This window comes from Vicia villosa, unplaced genomic scaffold (assembly GCF_029867415.1).
Source record: "Vicia villosa cultivar HV-30 ecotype Madison, WI unplaced genomic scaffold, Vvil1.0 scaffold7, whole genome shotgun sequence".
NCBI lineage: Eukaryota > Viridiplantae > Streptophyta > Magnoliopsida > Fabales > Fabaceae > Vicia > Vicia villosa.
This window is the reverse complement of record NW_026706810.1, coordinates 816,516-842,185: the sequence shown is the minus strand read 5'-3', so window position 1 is coordinate 842,185 and position 25,670 is coordinate 816,516. Positions and strand designations below refer to the sequence as shown.

The window sequence follows — 25,670 nt, the reverse complement described above, 5'->3', positions numbered from 1 at the left end:
ATGAATTTACTTGCAAAATAAAGGTGAAATTTCTTTCTACGGTTTACAAACAATAGGAAGAATGCAAACAGTTGCTCCGAGAACGGTTGAGACTCCGGGAACAGGTTTCCCCATGAGGTCGCTTTGCGAACATCTCCCGATAACGGATCTTCACTTTAAATCATATCACTCACTTCAAACAACGGGCAACTGATAACCAGTTATCCCCAATGGAGTGCAAACTGCAAGAAGAAGGCATCTCCTGATCAACGAAGATTCAAGTCGTATCATAGGATTTCACATCCGCGACAATTCTGTTCACATTCGCGTCACATTTTATAATCATCATAATATTCATGCATACTTCACACATCATAATTGCATAGTTAGCATAGTCTAGTTAGGCTCTGATCATGTTAGTGCCCGAGTCACTTGAGCATGTACTTAAGCTTCCCCTGCAAAGTCGTGGAAGGGTTTTCTTCTTAAGAAAGAAGGTTCATACACCCGAATTTCTCCAAGAGGTTAACAAATGGTGGTCTTCTAGAGGAAGATAGTTTGTTTACTTTGAGAAATCCCCAGCAGGTCAACAAATGGTAATCTCCCTCAAAGAGATAGTTTGTTCACTCCCAAGCAAAGTCGACAATAGATATCTACGTCAAATAAGATAGTTTGTCCACTTTTGGAATTCCCCACCTGGGATTCTCTGACAAGTCGATAGTTGGCAGTCTTCTCCGGAAGATAGCTTGACCACTTTCGAATTTCCCCAAAAAAGTCAGCAAATGGCAGTCTCTTTCAGCAGAAGATAGTTTGCTCACTTTTTTTCCTAAGCCGGGTTGACGAATGGCAGTCTCTTTCACAGAAGACAGTTTGTTCCGCTTAAGGATTCCTCAGCAGGGTTGACAAATGGCAGTCTCTTTCAACAGAGGACAGTTTGTTCCCCTAGCAATCGACAAATGGCAGTCCTTCGCAAGAAAGACAGTTTGTCTGTTTAGTACCCCAAGGAATAGGCAAATGGCAGTTCCTTTACGAGGAACAGTTTGTCTAATTACGGATGTTTCATCCCCATCAAAGTTGACAAATGGCAGTTTTCCTCCTTAAAAACAGTTTGTTAACTCCCCAGCGGAGTCAATGAATGGTAGTTTTCGTCAAGAAGACAGTTCAGGTTCCTCAGCTGAATTAACAAATGGTAATCTTACTTTGGAAGATAGTTTGTCCTTATGGAACTGAAAAATGGTAATCTTACTTTGGAAGATAGTTTGTCCTCATGAATTGACAAGTGGTAATCTTACTTTGGAAGATAGTTTGTCCTTATGGAATTGACAAATGGTAATCTTACTTTGGAAGATAGTCTGTCCTCATGGAATTGACAAATGGTAATCTTACTTTGGATGTCAGTTTGTCCTCATGGAATTGACAAATGGTAATCTTACTTTGGAAGATAGTTTGTCCTTATGGAATTGACAAATGGTAATCTTACTTTGAAGATAGTTTGTCCTTGTGGAATTGACAAATGGTAATCTTACTTTGGAAGATAGTTTGTCCTCATGGAATTGACAAATGGTAGTCTTCCTCTGGAAGATAGTTTGTCCTCATGGAATTGACAAATGGTAGTCTTCCTCCGGAAGATAGTTTGTCCACTTTTGGATCCTTTCAGCAGATCGACGAATGGTAGTCTTCCACTGGAAGATAGTTTGTCCACTTCCGGAACCGGCAAATGGTAGTCTTTCTCCGAAAGATAGTTTGTTCATCTCCGGAATCTCCCCAGCTGATCGACAAATGGTAGTCCTCCTCTGGAAGATAGTTTGTTCGTGTCCAAGACTTTCTCAGCATAAGTCGATGAATAGTAGTTTTCTTCCCGAAGACAGTTCGTCCACTTTTAAGCAAAGTCATTAGCTCCTCAAAAGGACGCATAATCATATGGTATCCCTTCGAAGACGTTAAGTTGAAGGAAAGTATGATGAAGTTTCTTATTTACCATCAAATGGTATCTCTCCTCCAAGTGCTGGTGAGAAATTTGATGAGGAAACGAACCCTTGGAGATTTTCTCTTCATCAGAGATATCTTCCAAAAGATGATGAAGTTTCTTATTTACCATCAAATGGTATCTCTCCTCCAAGTGCTGGTGAGAAGTTTGATGAGGAAATGAACCCTTGGAGATTTTCTCTTCATCAGAGATATTTTCCAAAAGATGATGAAGTTTCTTATTTACCATCAAATGGTATCTCTCCTCCAAGTGCTTGTGAGAAGTTTGATGAGGAAACGAACCCTTGGAGATTTTCTCTTCATCAAAGATATCTTCCAAAAGATGATGAAGTTTCTTATTTACCATCAAATGGTATCTCTCCTCCAAGTGCTGGCGAGAAGTTTGATGAGGAAACAAACCTTTGGAAATTCTCTCTTTATCTGAGATATTGTCCAAAAATTGCAAGCAGAATCCAGTTTCGCGATTTAGACATCCGAAACGAGAAGAAGTTGTTTACCTTCCGAAACTTAGTCAAAGAAGGCAAGTCGAGCATTTTGCATTGCTAACCATTCACTAGAATCCGCAACACATTTTCTATCGGAGTTTATCTCCCTATCCCCCGCCAAGCGCGTCAAGGGGATCAAGTCATGCACGAGGACTTTGTTATCACTGCGACATCTTATGGACGCCCAAAATTCGGGCATTCTTTAATATTTAAGTCTCTTTCGCGCAGGAGAGACCAAGATGTCAATCTTTCTCCCTCCGGAAGAAAGAAACTTAAATAGGGGCATCTGTCATACCCTAATTTTGACCCCCCCTGAGATGTCATACCTTCAGACTTTTCATCAAAATTAAAACAAATACTCAGGGCAGTCACTTATTCATCTGGTACTTAATCGAGGATGTTCAAGAACAAAAGAGCGCAGGCAAAGGATCAATCAATGAAAGGAGTAGTATCCAATACAATCATAGGATTCAAAAGCTTCATTCTATTCACCTGTGATTGATTAGACACCAATCATCTGGGCTCAGGTTTGCTTACTTCACCAATCTAGGGTTTTGAGACCATCAGGGACTATAATCAGGGATCACATTTGGGAAACCCTAAAAAGCTCCAGGGCATCTATCAATAGGTTCAAATATCTTCAATTGTTTCATATGACATTATCCATTGGGCATTACACTTCAATTCAAGATCTACAGTCATCAATTCCATCTGGTCGACAATTAGGGTTTTTGACCTAATTCATCTAGGTAGTTGACTTTTAATCAGGACATGGATCCAAAACTCAAAACATGACTTAATAGCTTCCATCACCTCAATATAATCCATTCATATCACTCATTTAAGGAGGAGGACTTGATTCATTACAAAAGACCAAAATTTCACTTCATTTGAAAAAGTCAACTGTACAAGATCACCTTTGACTTTTAGGGTTTTTAGTTAAACCATGACTTTGGAGGATCAATATCATCAATATATGATTATTAAAGTCATTTGACCAAAGAAATTCAAGAAAATTCATCAAGGATCAAAAAGTCAGGAATTAGGGTTTTTGAGGGCATTATGGGAACTCAAAATTTTACCTACACAACTCAAAAAACTTCCAACATGAAAGTTGTAGATCTTGCAAAGTAAAACAACATCTTACAATGCAACTTTTTTCAAGAAATCAATCATTTAAGAGATTTGGGATTTGGAAGTTATAGGCCTTAAAGACTTAGAAATTTTTCTAAGTGTTTTTGACCTAGTTTTCTTCCAACTTTGGGCTCATTTTTCACAATTTTCCTAAATGATTCTGAAGAAACCCCAAACTAATGAATTGAAGTCGATGTTTAGGGCTTTCCAAATTGTGCTCAACCTCCTCCAAATTCATTTTGAGCTAGGAGTTATGCTTGTTCAAAGTTGGCCTCATGGAGTAAAATTATAGGTCATGTACAATTTGAAACTTTGCAATTTTGTGCAAATGACTTCACTAAATGATGTTACACGACCCATAATACATCTGAAAGCATACCATACATCCATTTTCATCATTGCATAAGGATTGAAGAATATTCCCAAAAACAAAGGCATGTGATTATGTAATGATTACATTTGGGAATTTATGGCAAATGGATGAATCACCAATTGGAATCTTCTCCCAACCAATTAAAACTCTCCTTTGCATCAGAATTGTCCCCTAAGATCAGAAGAGATCAATGGATAGGGAGCTAGCTCGAAAATGCAATGATCACATTTGCAAGATTCCTTGAATTTCTTCATGGCCAAGAAACCAAAATGACTTCACTAAGCAAGCTCACTCCTCTCCAATTACACTGAACTCTTTGCCTATAAATACAAGTGCTCTCCTTCATATTAATCACACCCAAAGCAACTCCAATTCTTGATTTCTCCTTATCTCCCTCATGTTTATGGTTTTCAAAAGTTCTTTGGCAAGAAGAATCGAATTCTTCAAACCAGAGCTCTTCTTTTGAAAGTAAGCATTCTAACATCTCAAGGAGGTTGATTAGAGGTGATCCAAGCACTTGGATCACTTCTGTAAGTGGAGAAACACCATAGTCACTCTCACTTTGGAGCTTAAGCAGTTGGAGGTCTATAGAAGAATTCAGAAGGTGTCAAACAAATCTAAGCACATCAACATGTTCCTAGAGGTGTAGTGAAGCTATTCAGATGCCTGCAGCACATCTATAACCACAGAATCACCAACCTCCACGTTCACTTGAAGCTCAAATAGAAGGTGTCGAGTAGAGCAATTCTGAAGCATTCAAGTTACAATAAGCATTCAGTTAGCATCACTGAGTCCCCAGGAAGCTTTTAGGATCATTCAGCCATAGCAAGAAGTTCTCCAATATAGCCATCGACCTCCATTTTCAGAGGTATTTTTTCAAACTCTAACACTCATATTTAAGTACTCTTCTTGATATATCTCAACACCATTTCATTCAGCATCATCAGAGGATTGAAAACCCTCTATCATCATTTATTCATCTTATAGTATAGCCATTTAATTTCATTTTTCAATTTTTAGGGTTCTTCATGTCTTTTATATAATTCGTTAGTTATAGTTAATTATAGCTTATGTTAGTTACATATTTGAAACCATGAAAGAATTTAGAACAAGTTTGATGTTTACATCTTTGCAAATGGTTGAGAATTGAGAGAGTTCAGAAATTCAAAAATGTTTGACCTGGAGGTTGAAGACGAAGATGGTGATGGCGCCATTCTTTTAAATATCAGGGTTTTAGTTTAAATATATTTAGTTGAATCTGTTTACTAAACGAATTCATCGTTTGCCCTAGTGGCCTCACATGCGCTCTTAGTACTCTCTTGCCCACAAGTCTGGGGTTTGAATCCCCCTCGCCCCAGACTTTTTGATTCTTTTATTTTTCAATGATTTACCACTTGTTTGAAAACATAACCAAATGGGTGTGTGTTATAATCACCAAGCGCGCGTTGGCCCAGTGGTGTTATTTTGAGCTGGTGACTTAGAGGGCGTGTGTTCAAACCTTGAAGAAGACAAACCCAGTTTTTTACCACTATTTTCTTTTATTCTCTACACAAACTTCACATAATTATTTCACTTATCATATTAAATCATTTTCTCTGCATTTTTCACACACTTGTTTTTTTAAATATACCTATTTTATGAATAATCAAAAAATCACAAAAATATTATTTATTTGATATATTTTTATTAGGTTTAAAATGGTATGTTTTAAGTATTTTAAAATACTTTTAATACATATTTTCTTTAAAATTTCAAAACCTAAATATCTCATAATTATTTTAGTAAGAAAACCCTAATAATTTAGGTCTTAATTAAGTATAGACTTTGTCTTTACCCTAATTAAGTTAACATTTGTCAATTTTCAAAACTGTTTTCAATCTCCGATCAAACGGACGATCAAGGTTTTCAGACAACAAAACATTGTATCTCCTCAACTGTTTCTCATGAACAGTAAATCATTTTTTAGTGGGCCTCTAATAGAGTGTAAGTCCCAACACCTTTTTCTTTTCTTAGTATGTTTTCAAAAAACTGTATTTACAAAATCTTCTTTCTGTTTTCAAAATATTCTTCTAGTATTTGAAGGGCATTATTCCCGGTGAAACTCTTCAGATACCTATGTGATCTATGTCCATCTTCACTTCTTCTGTTTTCAAAAACCTTTAACTGTTTATCATAAATATTCAACTGTTATCAATAACAACAAAATTGCTGGTAAGACTTTCCACTCCATCCAGGTTAGGCTTTATAGCTTTCAATTTACAGTCTTTATTTAAATTACTGTCAATTATAAACTGTCTATATATTAGAACTACGTCTAAGTGAAACCTTAGGACAGTTAAACTATATATATATATATATATATATATATATATATATATATATATTATAGGAATATGGCCTAGGATTGAGAATGTCTTCCCGGTGAAGGCTCTTTCCTAATTAGAGATCTGTAGTTTAAACCCTCAAGATGAATTATTCCCGATGAAACATCTTGAAAAAGCCTTAGAACCCAAAATAGGACACATTCATCCAAGAGGAATTATTCCCGGTGAAACCTCTTACCCATTTGCTTAGAGGCAAAATAAGTTCAAAACCACATAGCTTTCTCTTGTGCTATAACAAGGACCCTCGATGACCCTCGACTAGCCTCCTCTTGGGCTTTGTACAAGGACCCACAGGCTTCTTAAAAGCATTCCCAGCTTCCTCTTGAGCTTGTATACAAGGACCCATCAGGTTTATTATAAACATAGGAACAGGTCTTTAGTCACCTTTTAGCCTATTATGGTGAGTCTCTTCTTTTCTTTAAATCAGACTTTAAACAAGCTAAGAATGTCTCAATCTCATATTGAGTACATCTTTTGGAATGAGAGACATGGACAGTCTCTGTCACCCTTATCATCTTTAATCTTCCTTAGCAGAGTCTAGGATCCATAGTTATCTATCCTCAATCAGAGTCAGCCTTAATCTTGGGCTTTAAACAAGAAGTCTCAATTAGATAATCTTTCTGCTATCATTCATAAATCCCTGGAAAGGGTTAGCTTCCAAAAAAATCAGTCATTTAATAGATAATTTCACCAGCTGAGTCAAAATCCCTGGAAAGGGTTAGCCTCCAAAAATTGAACTTTCAAAAGATAAATTCTCCAGTAGAGTAAAACCCCTGGAAAGGGTCAGCCTCCATTCATTCTTTAAAAAGATAATCTCACCAGTCCCAGTCAGTAAAAGACATATTCCTCAATAAAGAGTCAGCCTCAATTCTGGGATTTGTATAGAACACAAAAACTTCTTAGTTTAAGTCAATCCCCAGTAGAGTTATCTCCCAGAGTCAATAAAAATCAATCAAAAGCCTCAAGCTTGGGCCTCATACAAGCCAGCTAAAGTCAAATCTTTCATACAGTAGATAGACATAGCTTATCTATATAGAGAGATCTTTCTCCTATCTCACCACATTCAAACAAACAAACATTACATTACATTTTAATTTTAATCAGTCTCCCATTTAGGATTTTGAAAGGCATGCTCTGGCAGTAAAACCCAAGCATGTGGTAACTTTCCCTAATTTGGATGAGCACCTCTCTTTCATTCAAGACGCAGTTGACTGGTATACTTGCATATACACAAGTAAGGTCCCCCTCTTGAATGAAATGAATCCAGTTATTTTGTCACTCTTTTAATGTTTGTGGTGAAATGGTAGAAATACCTCTCTGTAAAGATGATTTCATGCCTCTTTACTGTAAACAGAGATTTAATTCAAGCTTCAACCTTGAGCTTCAAGCAAGGCACCAAAAATAATTAATTTTCCTAATTAGTTCTCCGAACTACAAAAAGCTCTGACTTCCATTAGGGATATGTAGGCATGAGGTTCACAAGGAATCTCAGCGAGCTAATAAAAAACCAAAAATAGTCAGTCTGTCTGTCTTTTTAAATCAATTCAATTCCTTCTCCTAACACAAAAGGAGAAACTTTCCCAATAATAAGCAACAAACACAAACACATAGACACAGAGAAGGTTCCCGTAGAGTACTACGGATATGTAGGGTGCTTAAACTCTTCCCTATGTATAACCGACCTCCCGGACTCCAGAATTTCTAGTCTAGGTGAATCCCCACACTTAGCAAACTCCTAGGGTTTATTTGAGATCTTTTTCCCCTCTCCTACTCGTAGGATAATTAAAAATTTCGTGTGATATCGTTGGAAGATTTGAAACATAATTCATCCCGCCCGGGCGCATTCTCCTTCCAAATTTCGCGTGAAGGGTCTAGCGTGCCGTCCTCCCAAGTGAAACGAGGAGGTAAAGAAAACGACACCACACTATACAATAGTTATCAATATGCTTCGACTATATAGTCCATCCCTGCATCATTCATAAATACATGCATAACATACAGTATTCTCGTTTATTTCAAGAATCTCAATACATGCATCATGACATTGCATAAAACTAATCTTCCCTTTTTAGGTAATAATCAAAAGAATATTATCATCCAAGTGCGGTGCGAATACAATCGTATCAACGATTCAATCTCAACACTCAAGACAAATACAACTCTGACACTTAACTCCGGGTTATTCTTCACAGATAATTCAGAAACAATTAAAGAACTTCATATCCTTTCTAGGAGCCTTTCCAGGTCGGTCTTGTTTAAGACATATCACAACCTTTCTAGGTAGTCTTTTCTAATACATATGACAACCTTTCTAGGAACCTTTCTAGGTAGTCTTTTCTAAGACGTTTCTTACCCTTTCTAGGAACCTTTCTAGGTAGTCTTTTCTAAGATGTTTATCATCCTTTCTAGGAACCTTTCTAGGTAATCTTTTCTAAGATGATTCATATCCTTTCTAGGAACCTTTCTAGGTAGTCTTGTTTAAGACATGTCATATCCTTTCTAGGAGCCTTTCTAGGTAGTCTTGTGTAAGACGTATCATATCCTTTCTAGGAGCCTTTCTAGGTCAGTCTTGTTTAAGACATATCATACCTTTCTAGGTTAATCTTGTTTAAGACGTATCATAACCTTCTAGGTAGTCTTGTTTAAGACATATCTCAACTTCTTTAGGTAATCTTCCTTAAAATAGTTATCCAATCTCTTCTAAGACACCTCTTGCCCTTTCAAGGAGTTTCTCAGTTATTCTTCTACAAGACAGTTATTCCCGAGCTTTGTTAAAAGCCTAATCTCCTTTAAATCAGTAATCATAGTCTTCTTTAGGCCAGTGATCTACCCTTTTCAGGAACCTCTCCAGGTAGTCTTCTGTAAGACATTACTTCATCTCTCTTTCAGATACAATCAATGCATATGATCCATTCTGAAAAGCATTTGCTTTAGACAAACAACTCTTCAAACATCTGATGGCATCTTCAAGCCCATCTCCGACAAGCGCCTTTCAATACTTCAAGCTCGGATATAGTCTAACGTACGACTTATCCTGACTTTCGTATTTATCCAGATCAGACGACATCTTTAAGCTCGTCTCCGGCAAAAGTCCCTGCTTTAGCTAGGGCAAATTCCTGGGTATTCTAGTGTTCAATCCTCTTTTACCCTCAGATTCCGACAGGCACACAAGCCAATCTACATCCTCAGGTATAAGAAGATTGAACAGGGGCAGCTGTAATACCCCAAAATTTTCCCATCATATTTATTCATATTTCAGTCCATCTGACTTTCAAATGCTCAAAGATACACAGGCAGGAAGCATGCAGTCTCTCTCCTAAACAACAGCCTCTAAACTAGGGTTTTGTCTCTCTCTAAGAAAAGTCAGGTTCTGATACCTCAAATGGATCTCATGGCCTCTCATATGCCTTAAAGAATCCTCACATCAAGTCCCAAGCTCTGATTCCCAAGATTGCCCAGACAAAAAGTTCAAATAGTCAACAGCCGACTAGTTTGACCTAAAAGACAATTATGGTCAAAGCACAGTCAAAACTCCTGATTTTTTGTCAGCATCCTTACTATGAAGTATCATTCATCATTTGATCTAGGATTGATCATGGTTCATCAAGGAAAGATCAGAAATCAACAAATTCAAAAGTTTCTAAATTAGGATTTTCATAGGAGAAAGTCAATTGAACTTTGATCAGCCATAACTCCTACATGGAACATCAAAAATTTCCCATCCAAAGCTCATTTTGAAGGAAATTTAATTCTCTACAATTTTGTCTCTCACATGCCAAGTCTAAAAATGCTTCATTTGGGAGATATGACTCAAAACATTATGCATCCTTCCTTTTCAATCCTCCGGTTGTAGCAAATGTGATGAGCGGATCTTCAATCCCTCAATTCCTTATGCTCGGCTGAATTGATTACCAAAGCGAAGCGATTGTCAAAAACCTTCGAATCATGCCTTTGATGTAGAAGGAAAAACCCTAAGGTTTTATACAAGAAACACCCTCGATAATCTTCACCCGAACAAGACGAATGTCTATCGTCGATCCTTATCAACGCACGTTCCTTACTTCGATCGAAAAAGATGATTATGTGTGATTTTCGATCAATAAGCGAAAGGTTGAAGGTGAGAAGAATCTTGAGTATATCTTTCATGTTTCTTGTTAAAATACTTAAGAATGATCAATTGGATATATATATATATATATATATATATATATATACCACACACTTTGCATAGGCCAATTAAAACAGAGCAAAAACCAGTATAAGAAGCGATAGGTCGACCTGCTCCCCTGGATAGGTCGACCTATTGAAGTTTTGCATCTGTTTTTGAACTGAGTAGGACACTTGCGTCGACCTGAAGGGTCGACGTGCACATTCCCGAGGTTTCCTCAAAAATGCCATGCGTCGACTTGAGCCATCAATGCGTCGACGCAATCTGTTCATACACTGAATTTTTGAATCACCAAGATTGGATGCGTCGACCTGAAGGGTCGGAGTGCACATACCCGAGATTCCTCCAAAATGGTATGCGTCGACCTGAGGAGGCAATGCGTCGACGCATTCTGCCTTGACATGAAACCCTTCACAAATGTTTCCAGTAGGTCGACCTGTTTTACTTGTGAGTCGACCTATTGAGGTCTTGTAGCCAAAAATACTTTTCTTTGTTGCATCCATTTGATTTCTTTGATTCCACTTTGATTGTGTCAAGTTCACAATGTTTTGACATCATGAAAACCACACAATTGTCCTCACACAAGGGACAAATGTAAACATTGGACTTCAGAACTCAAAGAAAGGAACAACTAAATATGAAAGGCGAGTGCAAATTAACAAAGTCGTGTGGACTTTATCCAACGCACGAACAAGAACATTTTTAGAGAAGAACAAAACTCGCAACAATACATTCTTTTGTAGGTCGGTAATAGCATAAAGGGTAAAGATAATCTTTGAAAGCCCTTTATATCCTACTTGAGCATTGAGGATCATACGATCACCCCGCACTACCAATGGTTAAGATTTCCTCAAAAACAGTTCAAAATGCACCTTAGTACTATAAAGAAAAAGAAATATCATTACTGGCTAGCATACAGAGGCATTAGAACGACAATGTCTCATTTGGAACTTCCACGTCCACAGGTTTTGTTGTCGAGCAAAGATACATGTCACAAACCCTCACCCTGTAAAGTAGAAACAAGGGATTGGAAGAAACTATTCTAGGTCGTTCACACAGACCCGAAGAGGCAAAGACCCAATAACGACACAACAAAACATTTGTCGCAAAACAGGTAGACTCTTTTCTTTTCTCCTACCGAACAGATAATCATTCTCGAGAGTGTGCTGCTAGCTGTCTAGATCTAACTAACCATTGATTGCATCTCACATTCTTCTACATGTGTGTAGTTACCAATCATTCCCCCTATTTAAAGAGGAAATTGTACACCACTTTATAGATATTCAATCCTTTCATATTCAAAATCACTTTTCACTCTCATACTAACTTGAACATAGAAATTTTAATCATGCATGACATCCCCCTCTCCAACATATCAGTAGCTCTGAACCACTGTGTCATACCCCAAAATTTGCCCATACCATTTCTCCTGTTCAAATTCAAAATCAAGGCACAATGTTCAAAGACACCCTCTCCCAAACAAGGTTAAAGAACTAGGGTTTTTGTTGTTCTGAAGGAAGTCAATAGATCAAAAGCTCCAAGGAATCTCATATGGTCTATGATACTCCACACTATCTCCATAACAAAATTTAGGTCTTAATTCAAAAGATTGATCACTCAATTGTTCAGAAAGTCAACAGTCGACTAGGTTGACCTAAAAGGCAACTGTGGTCAAAGTACAGTCAAAGCTCCTGATTTTTTGTCAAGATCCTCATATTGAAGTATCATTCACCATTTGATCAAGAATTGATCATGGTTCATCGAGGAAAGATCAGAAATCAACAATTCCAAAAGTTTCTAAATTAGGGTTTTCATAGGAGAAAATCAAATGAACTTTGACCCGCTATAACTCCCACATGGAACATCAGAAATTTTCCATCCAAAGCTCATTTTGAAGGAAATTCAATTCTCTACAATTTTGTGTCTCACAAGCCAAGGCTAAAAATGCTTCATTTGGGAGATATGGACCAAAACATTATAGGTCCTTTTCAGAAGTCAACCAAAAGTCATTTTTTTTCAAAAGGACACACAAGGAGCATGGAAAATTATTTTGATATGGGACCAAATACATTGGTTAGAAGACTCTTCAAGGTTTCTAAAAAGTCCAAGAACTTGAAAAAATATTGAAGTATGAGGAAATGGCAAGGTGTACAAGTTCATTGATTTTCAAGGGTATGCATGAAGGAAAAAGGTCCAAAATCCCAAACATTTCCAAATGGGCCTATCTATTTATGTTTGAATCATGGCCCTAAGCATATCCACGACCTCTATGGCCAATCACATGATTTTTCCTTTATTTATTTTATTTATTCTTGGATTTAATCAATTTAAATTCAACTTTAATTAAAATAAATAAGAAAAATCAAAGATTGTATGCTAAGTTTATTTTGTGATCAATATTATGGATATATTCATGATATTTGATTGAGTTATTCATGGAACACAAGATTTGAAAAATATGGAGTGATTTTGGCCAAGTTTGGAAAGATTGAAAACCAAAATTCAACAAACTTCAATCTTTGATTCAATAAAGATTTGATGCAAATTTGTTTGCCCTAATCCATTCCACTATAAGTAGACAAGGATCCCAGACCTGGAACAGGAGGATTCGCAGCCTCAAGCAAGAACAGAACGCTTAAAAAAACCTTTGAAACAGGGCAGGTTCAAATTCGGGGTTGCAGCCATCTTTAACCGTCTCTAAAGATCAAACAAGCCGGTTTATGGTCTTCTGAAGCTAGTGCAATCACCCTCATCAATCATAACGTCCGGAATTGCTCTCTATAGCTCTCGGTTTGCTCTCTCCTTCTATGGATCGATTTCTGTAATTTATGCGCTCTAAATGGATTTTAATGGTATATTCGGCTTCATAATCATGCTTTCAATCTTTCTGGATAGTTTAATTGGGTTTTAGATGCAGGTTTAGAAGCACGCCATTGTTAGGGTTTTGAATTCGTGATTTGGGGATGTGCGGTCGGAACCAAATTAGCCGAAATTAATAGCGTTATTGCGTTTAGAGAGCAACGTTTTGTTGATCTGGATAAGTTATTGGACTTTATTTGGATCATATGACCAGTTTAAGGGTTGCAGGTTTTTAGCCACGGGTGAAATCTGTAGCTAGAAGGTGAGAAAACCGTGGGCAAAAGTCTCATCCCCACGAAGAAGATGAAGACTACTAGGCGTGCGAATGGCTTTTAAAAAAAAATTCACTGTGCTGTTTAAATATATATTATTCAGTGTTTATTTTATTTACAGAAAAGAGAACGCGCACTATTGGCAAAGACAAGGAGCTGGTGATTGAGGACATGCTGGTTCGATTCCCAGGTCCAGCGTTTATTTTTACGAATTCACAAGTTTGTTGATCCCATGCGCCTCATGCATACAAGCCTACCACACGCCCTCAATGCTCAGCCATAGGATCTTCCCAATACAAGATCCAACGTCTCAGAAGGTGCAGTCCATCATACACCCTCAGGAGCGTATCACATGCAATCTGAGCTAAGTGTTTTTTTAATTTTTTTATTTATTTTTAATTACACAAATTGTTTTCTTTTATTGTTTTAATAATAAAAATCCTTTTATTTATTTTTCTTAACAAAAATTATTTCAAACTTATTTTTTCTTTTAAACAATGTATTATAATAAAATATATTTATTTTAATTATTACCCATCTTTGTTGTTTCTTTAAATTAATTTAAAATTGTTTATTTAATTATTAATTTTCATTCATTGATAAAAATAAATATTAGGGTTAGATGTTTAATCAAAACCTTATTTTCACCGATTTGATTAATTAGGTAGAATACCGATAATTAATTAAATTGATCTATTTATTCTATTAAACTTAGTCAATTCGTATCCTAATCAGGGTTTGCGAAGAATTAGCCATACGCTGAAAAAATATTTCTTTGTGTATTCCTTTCAGGGCGATCTTCAGATACCTCCCGATTATGCGCCACGCCTTTTACAAAGATGATCAAAGTCAATGCTCGAGGCTACTCCCGACTACAAACCATATCAGATCAAATCAAAAGCTAAGTTCTATTTTTATTTCAAACATCTATTTTATTTTGTTTTATTTATCAAATTAGGGTCAACCCTAATTATCGTTTGAATTGATAATGCACTCACTGCCCTTTGGTTTCTATTTTTCCCACCTTTTCAGGGTTTGCCAACCGCCAAAGCTCAGATAGTCGGTAACCCTAAAACCTTAACCTCTTTTATTTTTTCTTATTATTACTTATGTCAAACCCGCTGGTTTCGTTCTCTCTTTCCCCCGCTGGTTTCTTTTTCCCCTTCCCCATAGTGCTTTAATTATATTGTTTATATTAATTGATGTGGTTAGTAATCCTAGGGAGTGACAACCTTTTAATTGAATTAGAATCACCTAATTACAAGATAATATAATCGAATCTGATCACGTGATTGTTGCACCCACGCACACTTTTTGGTAACCCCTCTTGTTGCCTTGTTGCCTGTTGCCTTGTGTTTTTTGCAGAATAGCCATGTCCCTCGAATATGAGGATACCTCAGCCATGTTTCCTCGGTTATGTAAAGATCATAGGTCCCTAATGATGCTGCCTTCGATACACTAATATGATTTCGTCCCTCGAAGTTGCCTACGAAAAGGCTGAGGTATCCTCTGGTTGCCTACGAAAGGCTATTCTGATCCTTCCCTTAGACTACTTGCCTCTCTATGGCATGGGACAGTCTTATGGCGAACGATATTGCGACGACCCTTCAACCTCCAAATGAAAGGCTTCCTGCCCTCTTATGGCATGGATAGACCCTTTCACCCTGAAAGGCTAAAAGAACTGATTTTCTACATTATTAAGGTAATTGCCCCTAATTGCCTTGCTCTGGCTAAAAACATTTTCATATTCTTTCTCATAAACCTTCAAAATGGCTACGCTCATTTACGAGCTAAAGTCCGTATTCACTTCTTCTACATTTCTGAACGAAAAAGAGCAAAGCAATTAAGAGCCCATGGAAAACCATGGATGCAAATGGTGCTTTTTAAACCTTCCCTTTGCATAATTATCCCCCGAACCCAGTTTTTCTTTTAAAAAGGTTTTTCCTGTTCTTTTAGCCTTTCTATTTATTTGGATAAAATAAAAGTCGGTGGCGACTCTTGCTATCCGCACATTTCTAATAAAGTCAGTTCACCGTATTACACACCGCAATAAACTTTAAATTCACACATTCCGATCAACTCTAACTCCCGTATGGAACATGTGTTATGTGATTCTTCAATTTTGTCTACTTAGAAGGTGTGTTCCATGGTTTCAAATTTCATCTGCAATATTGTTATGTTAATTACATCAACCATTTTAGCCATTTTAACACCTGTATAAATGTTCATTTTCATTTTCATAGTTGGTCGGAATTTTCTCAAAAAATTAACCTTCCAAACATTCAATTTAATCTTAAGAATATTTTGTCCTTTTATGTCCCTCAGAGCCATGTATATCATGAACCTTATTATAAATCTCAGAATCATGAAAGAAATTGAACTTGGAAGATTGGGAGCTCGAAATCATTCTGAAAATGAGAGAAAATTCACATAACAAATCTTGATTAACTAATCAATATATTAACAAACTCTAACTAACTAAATACACTCATCATAAAAATATATGTGGTATAAGCTAAAAAGTTTCTATGGTAAGTAAACATAACATTATATCACACTACAATGTGCATTGTAACATTGTATTGTATGCAATCGTAATTTTAAACCATATTGTCTTCACCTAATATTAGGAATCATTTCTTGAAAATTAGATGTGGATAGATTTTTTAGGAGCATAAAACACAAAGCAAGTTTAACACATTGAAATATTAACAACCACACAAACGTGTTTAGAGAACACATCTTCACCCAAAATCTTAGCACAATCTTAAAGTGATAAATATATGGATCATTTCCTTTATATAACATTAAAGTTCAAATTCAATTACACTATAATTGCTTACACGTAAAGAATAAGATGCAAACAAAGATGATAAATAAACATGAAGATACATTATTGTCATAGAGACTGATATTTAAAAAGATGGGAACTCAACATTAGATCCACATGATTTGCCATTAGGGAAAACTGGGCAGTCAATGAAGTTTGATCCAGAAGTGTCGACGCACAAGTAAACTTGGTATAGCTGACTGTTACGAGATGAATCCACATTGCATTCAATGAATGGAGCAAACCCAACTCCCTTTTGTATAGCTCCTTTGATACTGCTCAAGCTGTAAGAACCTCCATCAGCTTGTATTCCTGCACTTGTAAGAGCATCAAGGAGGTTTGATTTTTGTTTCAAGTTGAGAGTTGTTTCAAAATAATCATGTTGTTTAAGGCTTGATTCTGAGCAAGTTCCGTGCTTCTCCCATTCATGAGTCCAAAACTGAATTCCATTTCCACTTGGACATGCAAGTGTGGGCCAGTTCTTTAGTAAACTGCTTTTGAGATCGGATATCTGTAATAATAATATGCACAAACACAAGTCAGTAGAATGAAAACATGACATAAAAATGCAATTGGTGAAGAATGAAAAAGTACCTGAGATTGATCAAAAGGGCTGTTGGGATCACAGTTAGATGGATAAGTACCATCTTTGTAATTAGGCCATAAACCATGAATACTAAAATCAGCAGCAGGTTTTCCACTTGTTGGATAGCAGCAACTCTTCTGTGAATCACAGAATGATCCTGGCCACTGCAAATACAAAAAAACCATATTACTAATTCGAATGTAAGCAGTAACTAAACTTATGTTGATGATGATTGAAATGAATTATAAGTTACCTGTTGAACAAAGTAGAAGAAATCAAAATCTTGTTGTGAAAGACATAGAACTGATAACTGAAGAAGCAAGAGAAGCTTAACTAAAATTGACCCTTTGGACTCCATTTTTTCGATTGACGTGATTCTGAGAAGAGTTAGTGAGGTTTTTATAGTTTTGAGTGAGTGTGACAATTATGAAATGGTTGAATGGGTTCATGTATTTATAGGAAGAAACTCAAGAGTCAAAAAATATTGAAATTAATAATAAACCAAAAAGGTAGAGTATCGTAATGGGATATGCTTATCATGCAATAATAATTGTGGTTTCCAATTTCATGTGAAAACGGAGCTTATGATTGTGACAAGTCGGTGCTTCTTTTTTACAACTAACCGTATGTTGTTAGTATTATAACCATCATAATAACCATGAATCTCTTTAGTCACTGCTTTCATATTGGTCGGTAGAATGCGTGTGCAAATCGAAACTTGTTTCTAACTCTTGGTTCTTTTTGGAGCTATGGCCAAATACAAAACAAGACGCAAGGTTGTTTTGTGATATCGACTCATTGATATTTATATAAATTACTAGATTAATCAAATGTTTGGTCCCAAAATAATAAAATGTTTGAATCATCTAAAACAATTTATCAACAGTAGGGTTTCAATAAGATGTTACTAACTTGTTCTAGTTTTAGGTTACCTTGAAATTGTAAGTGTATATGAAAACAATTTTGGACTTAGTTTTAGTTTATGTGTAGTATAATTTATGAAAATAGTTGTTAAAGAATTCGTTATGTCAAAGTTGGGGAGAGTTGTTAGAATCCAAATTGTACATATTTTGTTTATAACTTTTGTGGTATTTCTATAACTCTTTTCCCAAGTGTCTATTCAATTATGCATTATACTTGAGTAAATAAATAAAAACGAGTTTTGATTGTAAATATCAAGTTTCTTGACTTTTCTTTGTTTTTATAGGTTTTTATACTTTTGGCAAGATTAGAATGAAAAGTGTAGAAGGATTTGGCTTGGGAGAAGCTTGGAACCAAAATCAAGAAGTGGAAAATCATCAAGTTTGCTTAGTGGCCTCCACGCGCGCTTCCCCAGCCTATTTCCCGAAGCTAACCAAATTTTGGTGCTCGCTTAGCGGACCAATCTCGCTTAGCGAAGGTCTCTTTCAATAAGCCAGCTTCAAGCGCGCTTTGATGAACTCAAAACAAAGGCGAGACACATTTTGGTGTTCGCTTAGCGGGCCAATCTCGCTAAGCGAGGTATGTTTACTTTTCAGATATTTTGAGTAGTCTGCTTAGCGATCCAATCTCGCTAAGCGAGATTACTTTTTGGGCACTTGTGATTTTAAACACTTGAAAGATATTTTAGGGGTGATCTTATCCTTTCCACCAACCATACTTTCACACAGCACATCTAGGGCAAGAGAAGAAGAAAGAAAAAACAAAGTTCAAGAGAAATACTCAATATTTTCCAAGCATCTTTCTTCATCTTCTTTGAGTTTTTATGCTAGTGAATCTTGTTATGTTCCTTGTTGTTGAAGTTTTCATGGCTATGGAGAGCTAAATTCCTTTTGTGTCAAGATTAGAGGTAGTTAGCTTGTAAAATATGTATTTCTTTTAGTCTTTTGTGTATGAACTTGGTTGATGATTAATATATGGTGAATATATTGTTATTCATGTTCTATTTGTTGTTTTGAATCACTATTGAGAGATATGTTTCAAACTTTGACCTAAAAGATATTCATCTATCAATAAACAAACTCTAGAGATATATTTGTGAGTTGATAATCACTTGTATCAAGCTTTTAAGATTATCATGTTGATTGTTGGCATGAGAGATCATCTAATAGTTAATATGATAATATTCACGATATTGCTTTAGAGATAAACGGTATCGAGAGGATACGTGGTTATATTAATCATTAATAAGTTCATACGCATGATTAATCGAGTATGTATGAAGCAAGCTAACAAAAACTAATCTTGGCACAATTTTCTCAAATCGTTTTTAAATCCTATTTTACTATCTTTGTCTATTTTTCATGCAATCTACATTTAATGTAATCTACATTTCATGTCACCAAACTCTTACAAAACCTTAGCTAAAAACACATTTAACTGTAGAACGGAGGTAGTATCGCACTAATCCCTGTGGAAACGATAAAGGAAATACTTACCCTTCTAACAGAAATGAAAAATCTATGGCAATAAAAGAAAATTGCACTCATTAAGTTGGGTAACCATCACCTGATTATTCAACCCAATGGTGATTGAACCTCAAAGAAAAAAAAAGAACAACCAAGTTTGCTTATGTGGTGTACCAAATAAAAACCCTCGATCGATCTTGCATGCATGTGAAGATTATCATAATTCAAAAATGTCTTAAGTTGATTGTCAAATGAAAAGGGAAGAAAATCGAAAAGAGACTTAAGTCCAAATCGTAGCTAGACATGTGACCTAAGTAAGAAACGGTTGACTATATCTATTTTATGATTTTGTGTTCCGGTAATGCTTTTGGTATTAGTGAGTAAGGGAGAACTTGAATCTTTGTTAGTCACAATAACGAACCGCCTATGAGTATCGATAGATTTCATCTTTTTGAACCTTTGAAGATCTGAAAACCGCTTGATCTTAATTCTTTCTAATCAATCTTATTGCTTGAGAACAAGCAACGGTTCAAGTTTGGAGGTATTTGATAAGCGGTAAATGCATCATATTTATTGCTTGTTTTTCTTTTGATTTCTTGTGTGTTTTCATCGTTCTAGTTCATTTTTATGCATTTTTGTCCCAAATGTTTTTTCAGGTAATAAGAGGTCAATTGAGCGAATTGGGACAAAAAAGACCGAAGATCGCACAAAAAGGAATGTTTCCAGTGCAAAATTCCCGAGACCAACACGACCTGACCGTGTCCCATGACATAGGTCGTGTTGTCCCCTTGATGCCCCATCCATACAAGCAGCCATAGGATGACATGGCCAGCCTGTGTTGCCTAACACGACTCGTGTCAGTACTCAGACAATTACGAACCTTTGATCTTTTGACAGTGTTCTGTGACCTTTTGGCGTTTGTAACTTCCAAAACTTTAGTGATTATTGTCCATTAAACTCAAATTTAGTGTCAATAATTAGTGATTTCTGTCTTGGATTAGTATAAATAGAACTTATAGAAGCTTGAGTATCAAGAGAATGCATCATCTTTTACTACTATCACTCATAACAATTGTTGTTCTTTGTTCTTAGCTTAAGTTCTTACTAGTTTTCTTGTAATTTATGCACTTGTGATATTATAATCTTGCCTTAATTTTCCTTTTGCTATTTATTTTCTTATTTTCAATTATTTATTTTTCTTGCAATTCCCCTAAACTTGTTTATTGTTGTTGTTCATATCACCATGCGTGAGTAGATCCTTAGGAACATGGGGATATGAGAATCCATCACATGATGAACCCCTACTAAGTCATCTATTTGCAATCATAATAAATATAAGTTTTCTTTATTTTAGAATTCAAATTCTAATTCATATCTATGTCGGTTGTGAAAGCAAAGGCAAAATAGATGTTGATCATGTATCGAAAGATAACGATTTAACATCCGAAAGAAGATTACTAAACAACTAAGTTCGAGCGCCACTGACAATGCAACTTGATTTTAGTTCAGAAACAATCAAGATGCAACATCGCGTGACAAGGCGTAACGCTCTTGATTGAAATGTTTAGTCGTACTTGAAACACGTTTAGATGTTCATGCCACGAAATTAGATGTCACACATATGTATCTAAAATTTATATAAAAATAACTTAGAAATTCTCTTGATTAAAATATAGATAATTATAGGGTTAAGTCTTGATGGATGCTCATAGTCCCTAGTCCTGATTTTTATTATTTGTTAAAATCTATTTTCAATCTACATTAAATAAAGTTTTTCCGATCGCTTTAGATAAACATAGTTGAGGTAAGATTTGATAATCATACATCTCCATGTGGGTTCAATTCTTTTTACTAATTGACACAACTGCGCACTTACGATTCACACACGATCATGGAGTGGTAGGTTTTGAGTCTTCTGCCGACACGGAACAATGTATTTTTCAACAAAAATACGTTATAGATCTATATAAAGAAACATGAATGAGTGGTAGTAGGATAGCTAACACTATATGAATCCTATTGTAAAGTTTTAGGGAGAAAGAAGTGTTTCTATTGATATCGGAAGATACTAGAGGTTAGTTTGTAAGATAATTACTTATTTTACACTAAACCTGATATTTTCTTTGCAATCATTATGGCTCGACAATTTATGCATTCTTTTTATGAATAACAACTAGTGGTAGATGGTAGTATATATATATATATATATATATATATATAGAGAGAGAGAGAGAGAGAGAGAGAGAAAACTGAGATAATTGAAGACCACTTCCAAAAATGTTCTTATATTTTATGAAGACAGATGAAAGAAATGTGAATATCTATATTAATGCAAGCTGAACAGATTCACTTTTAGATAGAAGATCAACCTCTAGATATTATCATTTGTCTAGGGAAATCGCGTGACCATGAGAAGAATAAAATAAAGAATTGTAAAATTAAGTAGTACGGAAGTCGAGTTTTGGTTTATGGCTTGAGGAATTTGTAAAGGACTATGGATCTACAGAGAATTTGAGAAACTTAAGATGAAAATTGAGCTTCCAATAAAATTATATTCTCACAGTAAAGATGTTATTAGCAGAGTCCACAATCCATTTTAACATGATAGAAACAAACATTCTGAGATTGACTTTAATTTTATAAAAGAGAAGTTAAATGTTGAAATTATATTCTTGCCTTTGTAACTTTTAGTAAAAAAAACTGAGGATGTTTTAAAAACTTAAGAAGATAGAATCTACACACCAACTTGAAGGGTGAGTTTTCTTCTAAAAGAAACCATGTGACTCTTTTAGTTAATGCATATTTTACTTCCTCAATGACAAATAAAATATAATGGTGTCTATTACTTGATATATTTATAATACATTATTTTTAAAAGGGACGAGATTAGTTACATATTTATACATTATACTCATGCATACCTCCATTTCATTTGAGAAGTGGAAATGTGAGATATTGGATCGAACTCTAGTATGGCTGAAGGGTAGTTTCTTGGTTCGACAGGATTAAGCATGAAGTCGAAGGTTGTTCACATGCTTGTGTCGAAGATGCTAGGGTTGTTAGCATGTTAAATTAGGTTTTAGTGTTTAAACCCTAATTTGTTAAGTTAGCTTGTTTATTAAGTTGACTTGTGTAATGGGCCTTGAGGAAAAAGCCCATTAGTTAGTATGTTAGGTTTTATTATAAATAGCATACTAGTCTTTCATCATTGCTAAGCTTCAAATCTTAATTTAGGGTGAGAGAGGTTATTTGTTATTCTTGTAAACTTGTAATATTGTTTTAAGAGAAAGTAAAAGAATATCATTTATAACCAATTCTTGTGTTCTTCTTATCTTCCCTAATTCCTATTATATTTTGTTCTTGACATCATTTTTCACAACAAATTAGTGCGGTGAGCATGGAGAAGATGCCTTCAACAAAGTATGAGATTGAAAAGTTCACCAGAGTGAATGATTTCGGTCTGTGGCGCTTGAAGATGAAAGCCCTACTGGTTCAGCAGGGTTTCTTGGAAGCATTGAAGGGAGAGGCAGCCATGAATGCAGAATAGACGGCAGCGGAGAAGACGAATATGATCGAGAAACCACACAGCGCAATTTTGTTGAGCCTTGGTGATATGGTTCTCCGACAGGTATCAAAGGAGACGACGGCATCAGGGTTATGGGTGAAACTTGAAAGTTTGTATATGACCAAATCACTGGTAAATCGACTCTACCTGAAGCAAGCTTTGTATTCATTCAAGATGATTAAAGACAAAGTGTTGGCTGAGCAGTTGGATATGTTCAACAAGCTGATTCTTGATCTTGAAAATATTGATGTGAAGATCGATGATGAAGATCAAGCGCTGTTACTATTGTGTTCTTTGCCTTGATCACATGCTCACTTCAAAGAAACTCTCTTGTATGGAAGGGAGTCCCTGGCGTTTGAAGAAGTTCAATTAGCCTTGTATTCTAAGGACTTGAATGAACGAAAGGAGCATAAACCTTCGACTCTTGGTGAAGGTTTGGCCGTTAAAGTAAAATTCTTGCGAAAGGACGGTAAGTTCGACAAGAAGAAGGGCAAAAGCCAGTCGAAGTCTTACAGTGGCGAAGCATCTGGTATTCGATGCTATCATTGTAAGAAGGAGGATCACACGAGAAAAGTGTACCCTGAACGCCTGAAAGATCATGGAGGTAAGGATAATGGCAATGCAGCCATTGTTCAAGATGATTTTGAATCATCTGATGTTCTTGTGGTTTCAAGCAGTGACTCGAGAAGAGAGTGGATAATGGATTCAGGTTGCACTTGGCACATGACTCCAAACAAAGACTTGTTCGAGGAATTATGTGATCAAGATGGTGGATCAGTATTGCTGGGAAACAACAAGGCTTGCAAAATTGCAGGTGTTGGATCTGTGAGATTCAAGCTCCATGATGGGTCAATAAGGTTGTTGACTGAAGTCAGGTATGTTCCTGATTTGAAGAGAAATCTGCTTTCTCTTGGTGAATTCGACAAGAAAGGATATGTTTTCCAATGAGAGAAAAGTATCCTAAGAGTCATGAAGGGGTCGAAGGAAGTCTTGAGAGGCGTGAAGAAACAAGGCTTGTATACCCTTGAGGCTGAAGTTGGAAGTGGTTCGACAAATGTTGCATCCACGAAACCTTTGTCGAAGACAGAAATCTGGCACATGAGATTGGGCCATGTCAGTGAAAGGGGTCTAATCGAATTAGGGAAACAAAATCTGCTTGGTGGAGACAAAGTCGAAAAGCTGGAATTTTGTGAACCCTGTGTATTTGGAAAATCTTGCAGAGTGAAGTTCAACAAAGGCATACAAAGAACACATGGATCCCTTGATTACTTTCATGCTGATCTTTGGGGGCCTGCAAGGTGTCCATCACATTCAGGAGCAAGGTATTTTCTATCCATAGTTGATGATTATTCCAGGAAGTTATGGGTATTCATCCAGAAGACTAAGGATGAAACTTTTGAGAATTTCAAAAGTTGGAAGACTCTGGTCGAAAATTAGACTGGCAGAAAGGTCAAGAGGTTGAGAACAGACAATGGCCTTGAATTTTGCAATGAGGCGTTCGACAGTTTTTTTGCGGCCTCTGGTATTGCAAGGCACAGAACTACTGCAGGTACTCCACAACAAAATGGTTTGGCTGAAAGGTTTAATCAAACTATTTTGTAGAGAGTCAGATGCATGTTGACTAGTGCTGGACTAAAGAAGGTGTTCTGGGCTGAGGCTGTTTCGACAGCAACATATCTGATAAACAGATGTCCTTTGACAGCGTTAGATATGAAGACACCTAAAGAAGTTTGGTCGGGACATCCACCAGATCTCGACAAACTGAGAGTATTTGGCTGCGTAGCCTATCCTCATATTAGGCAAGACAAGGTCGAACCTAGAGCTCTGAAATGCATGTTCATGGGATACCCTGAAGGAGTCAAAGCTTATAGCCTATGGTGTCTAGAGCCAGGTCACAGGAGGTGTATCACCAGTTGAGATGTAGTTTTCAATGAAGCTGAAATGGCTTTCAAGAAAACGGATGATGATGATGATGATCGAAGTGCAGAAGAGCTGGAATAGGTAGAAATTCCTGTTGAGGTGGAGCATGTTGATGCTAAATTGTATATCCCTGATGAAGTCGAAGAAGAGGAAGAAGATATTGAGGATGAGGAAACTGTCGATGACTACCTATTGTCGAGAGATAGGTCGAGAAGAGTCATCAAAGCACCTCAGAGACTTGGGTATGCAGATCTTATAGCTTATGTCTTAATCTCTGCAAGTGAGGTTCTAGACGAAGAACCTAGAGACTACAAGGAAGTTATGAGGAGTCGAAATAAGACTGAATGGCTGAAGGCCATGGATGATGAGATGAAATCCCTTCATGATAATCATACTTGGGAACTGATCAAGAAACCTGCTGGGGCAAGGTTAGTCAGCTGTAAATGGATTTTCAAAGTTAAGGAAGGAATTGAAGGAGTGACGTCGAAAAGATACAAGGCAAGGTTAGTTGCAAGGGGTTTCACTCAGAAAGAAGGTGTCGACTTCAATGATGTGTTTTCTCCTGTTGTGAAGCATAGGTCCATTCGAATGTTGCTTGCCATGGTGGCACAGTTCGACCTTGAACTGGAACAGGTGGATGTGAATACTGCGTTCTTGTATGGTGATCTAGATGAAACGATCCTGATGAGGCAACCTGAAGGGTATGTCGAAAAGGGGAAGGAAGATTATGTGTGCAGGCTAAAGA

At 36.3% G+C, this 25,670-nt stretch overlaps 1 protein-coding gene across 1 annotated transcript; it reads right to left on the bottom strand.

Annotated features, from left to right (window-relative positions):
* Positions 1 to 16,410: 16,410 nt before the first annotated feature.
* On the bottom strand, positions 16,411 to 17,489 carry LOC131643088 (ribonuclease 1-like). The gene is made up of 3 exons (XM_058913232.1): positions 17,307 to 17,489; positions 17,062 to 17,217; positions 16,411 to 16,978 (listed from the first exon to the last, which is right to left on the bottom strand). The coding sequence occupies exons 1-3, from the start codon at positions 17,409 to 17,411 to the stop codon at positions 16,553 to 16,555; spliced, it is 687 nt and encodes a 228-aa protein (XP_058769215.1). The 5' UTR covers positions 17,412 to 17,489; the 3' UTR covers positions 16,411 to 16,552.
* Between the last annotated feature and the right edge of the window lie 8,181 nt (positions 17,490 to 25,670).

What these genes read in the sequence shown, in the direction of transcription:
- LOC131643088 (XM_058913232.1), bottom strand. Translation starts at nt 17,411, where the DNA reads ATGGAGTCCAAAGGGTCAATTTTAGTTAAGCTTCTCTTGCTTCTTCAG. An exon ending in TCTTCTACTTTGTTCAACAG is followed by an intron (nt 17,218 to 17,306) that starts GTAACTTATAAT and finishes TTGTATTTGCAG; the next exon opens with TGGCCAGGATCATTCTGTGA. An exon ending in GCCCTTTTGATCAATCTCAG is followed by an intron (nt 16,979 to 17,061) that starts GTACTTTTTCAT and finishes TTATTATTACAG; the next exon opens with ATATCCGATCTCAAAAGCAG.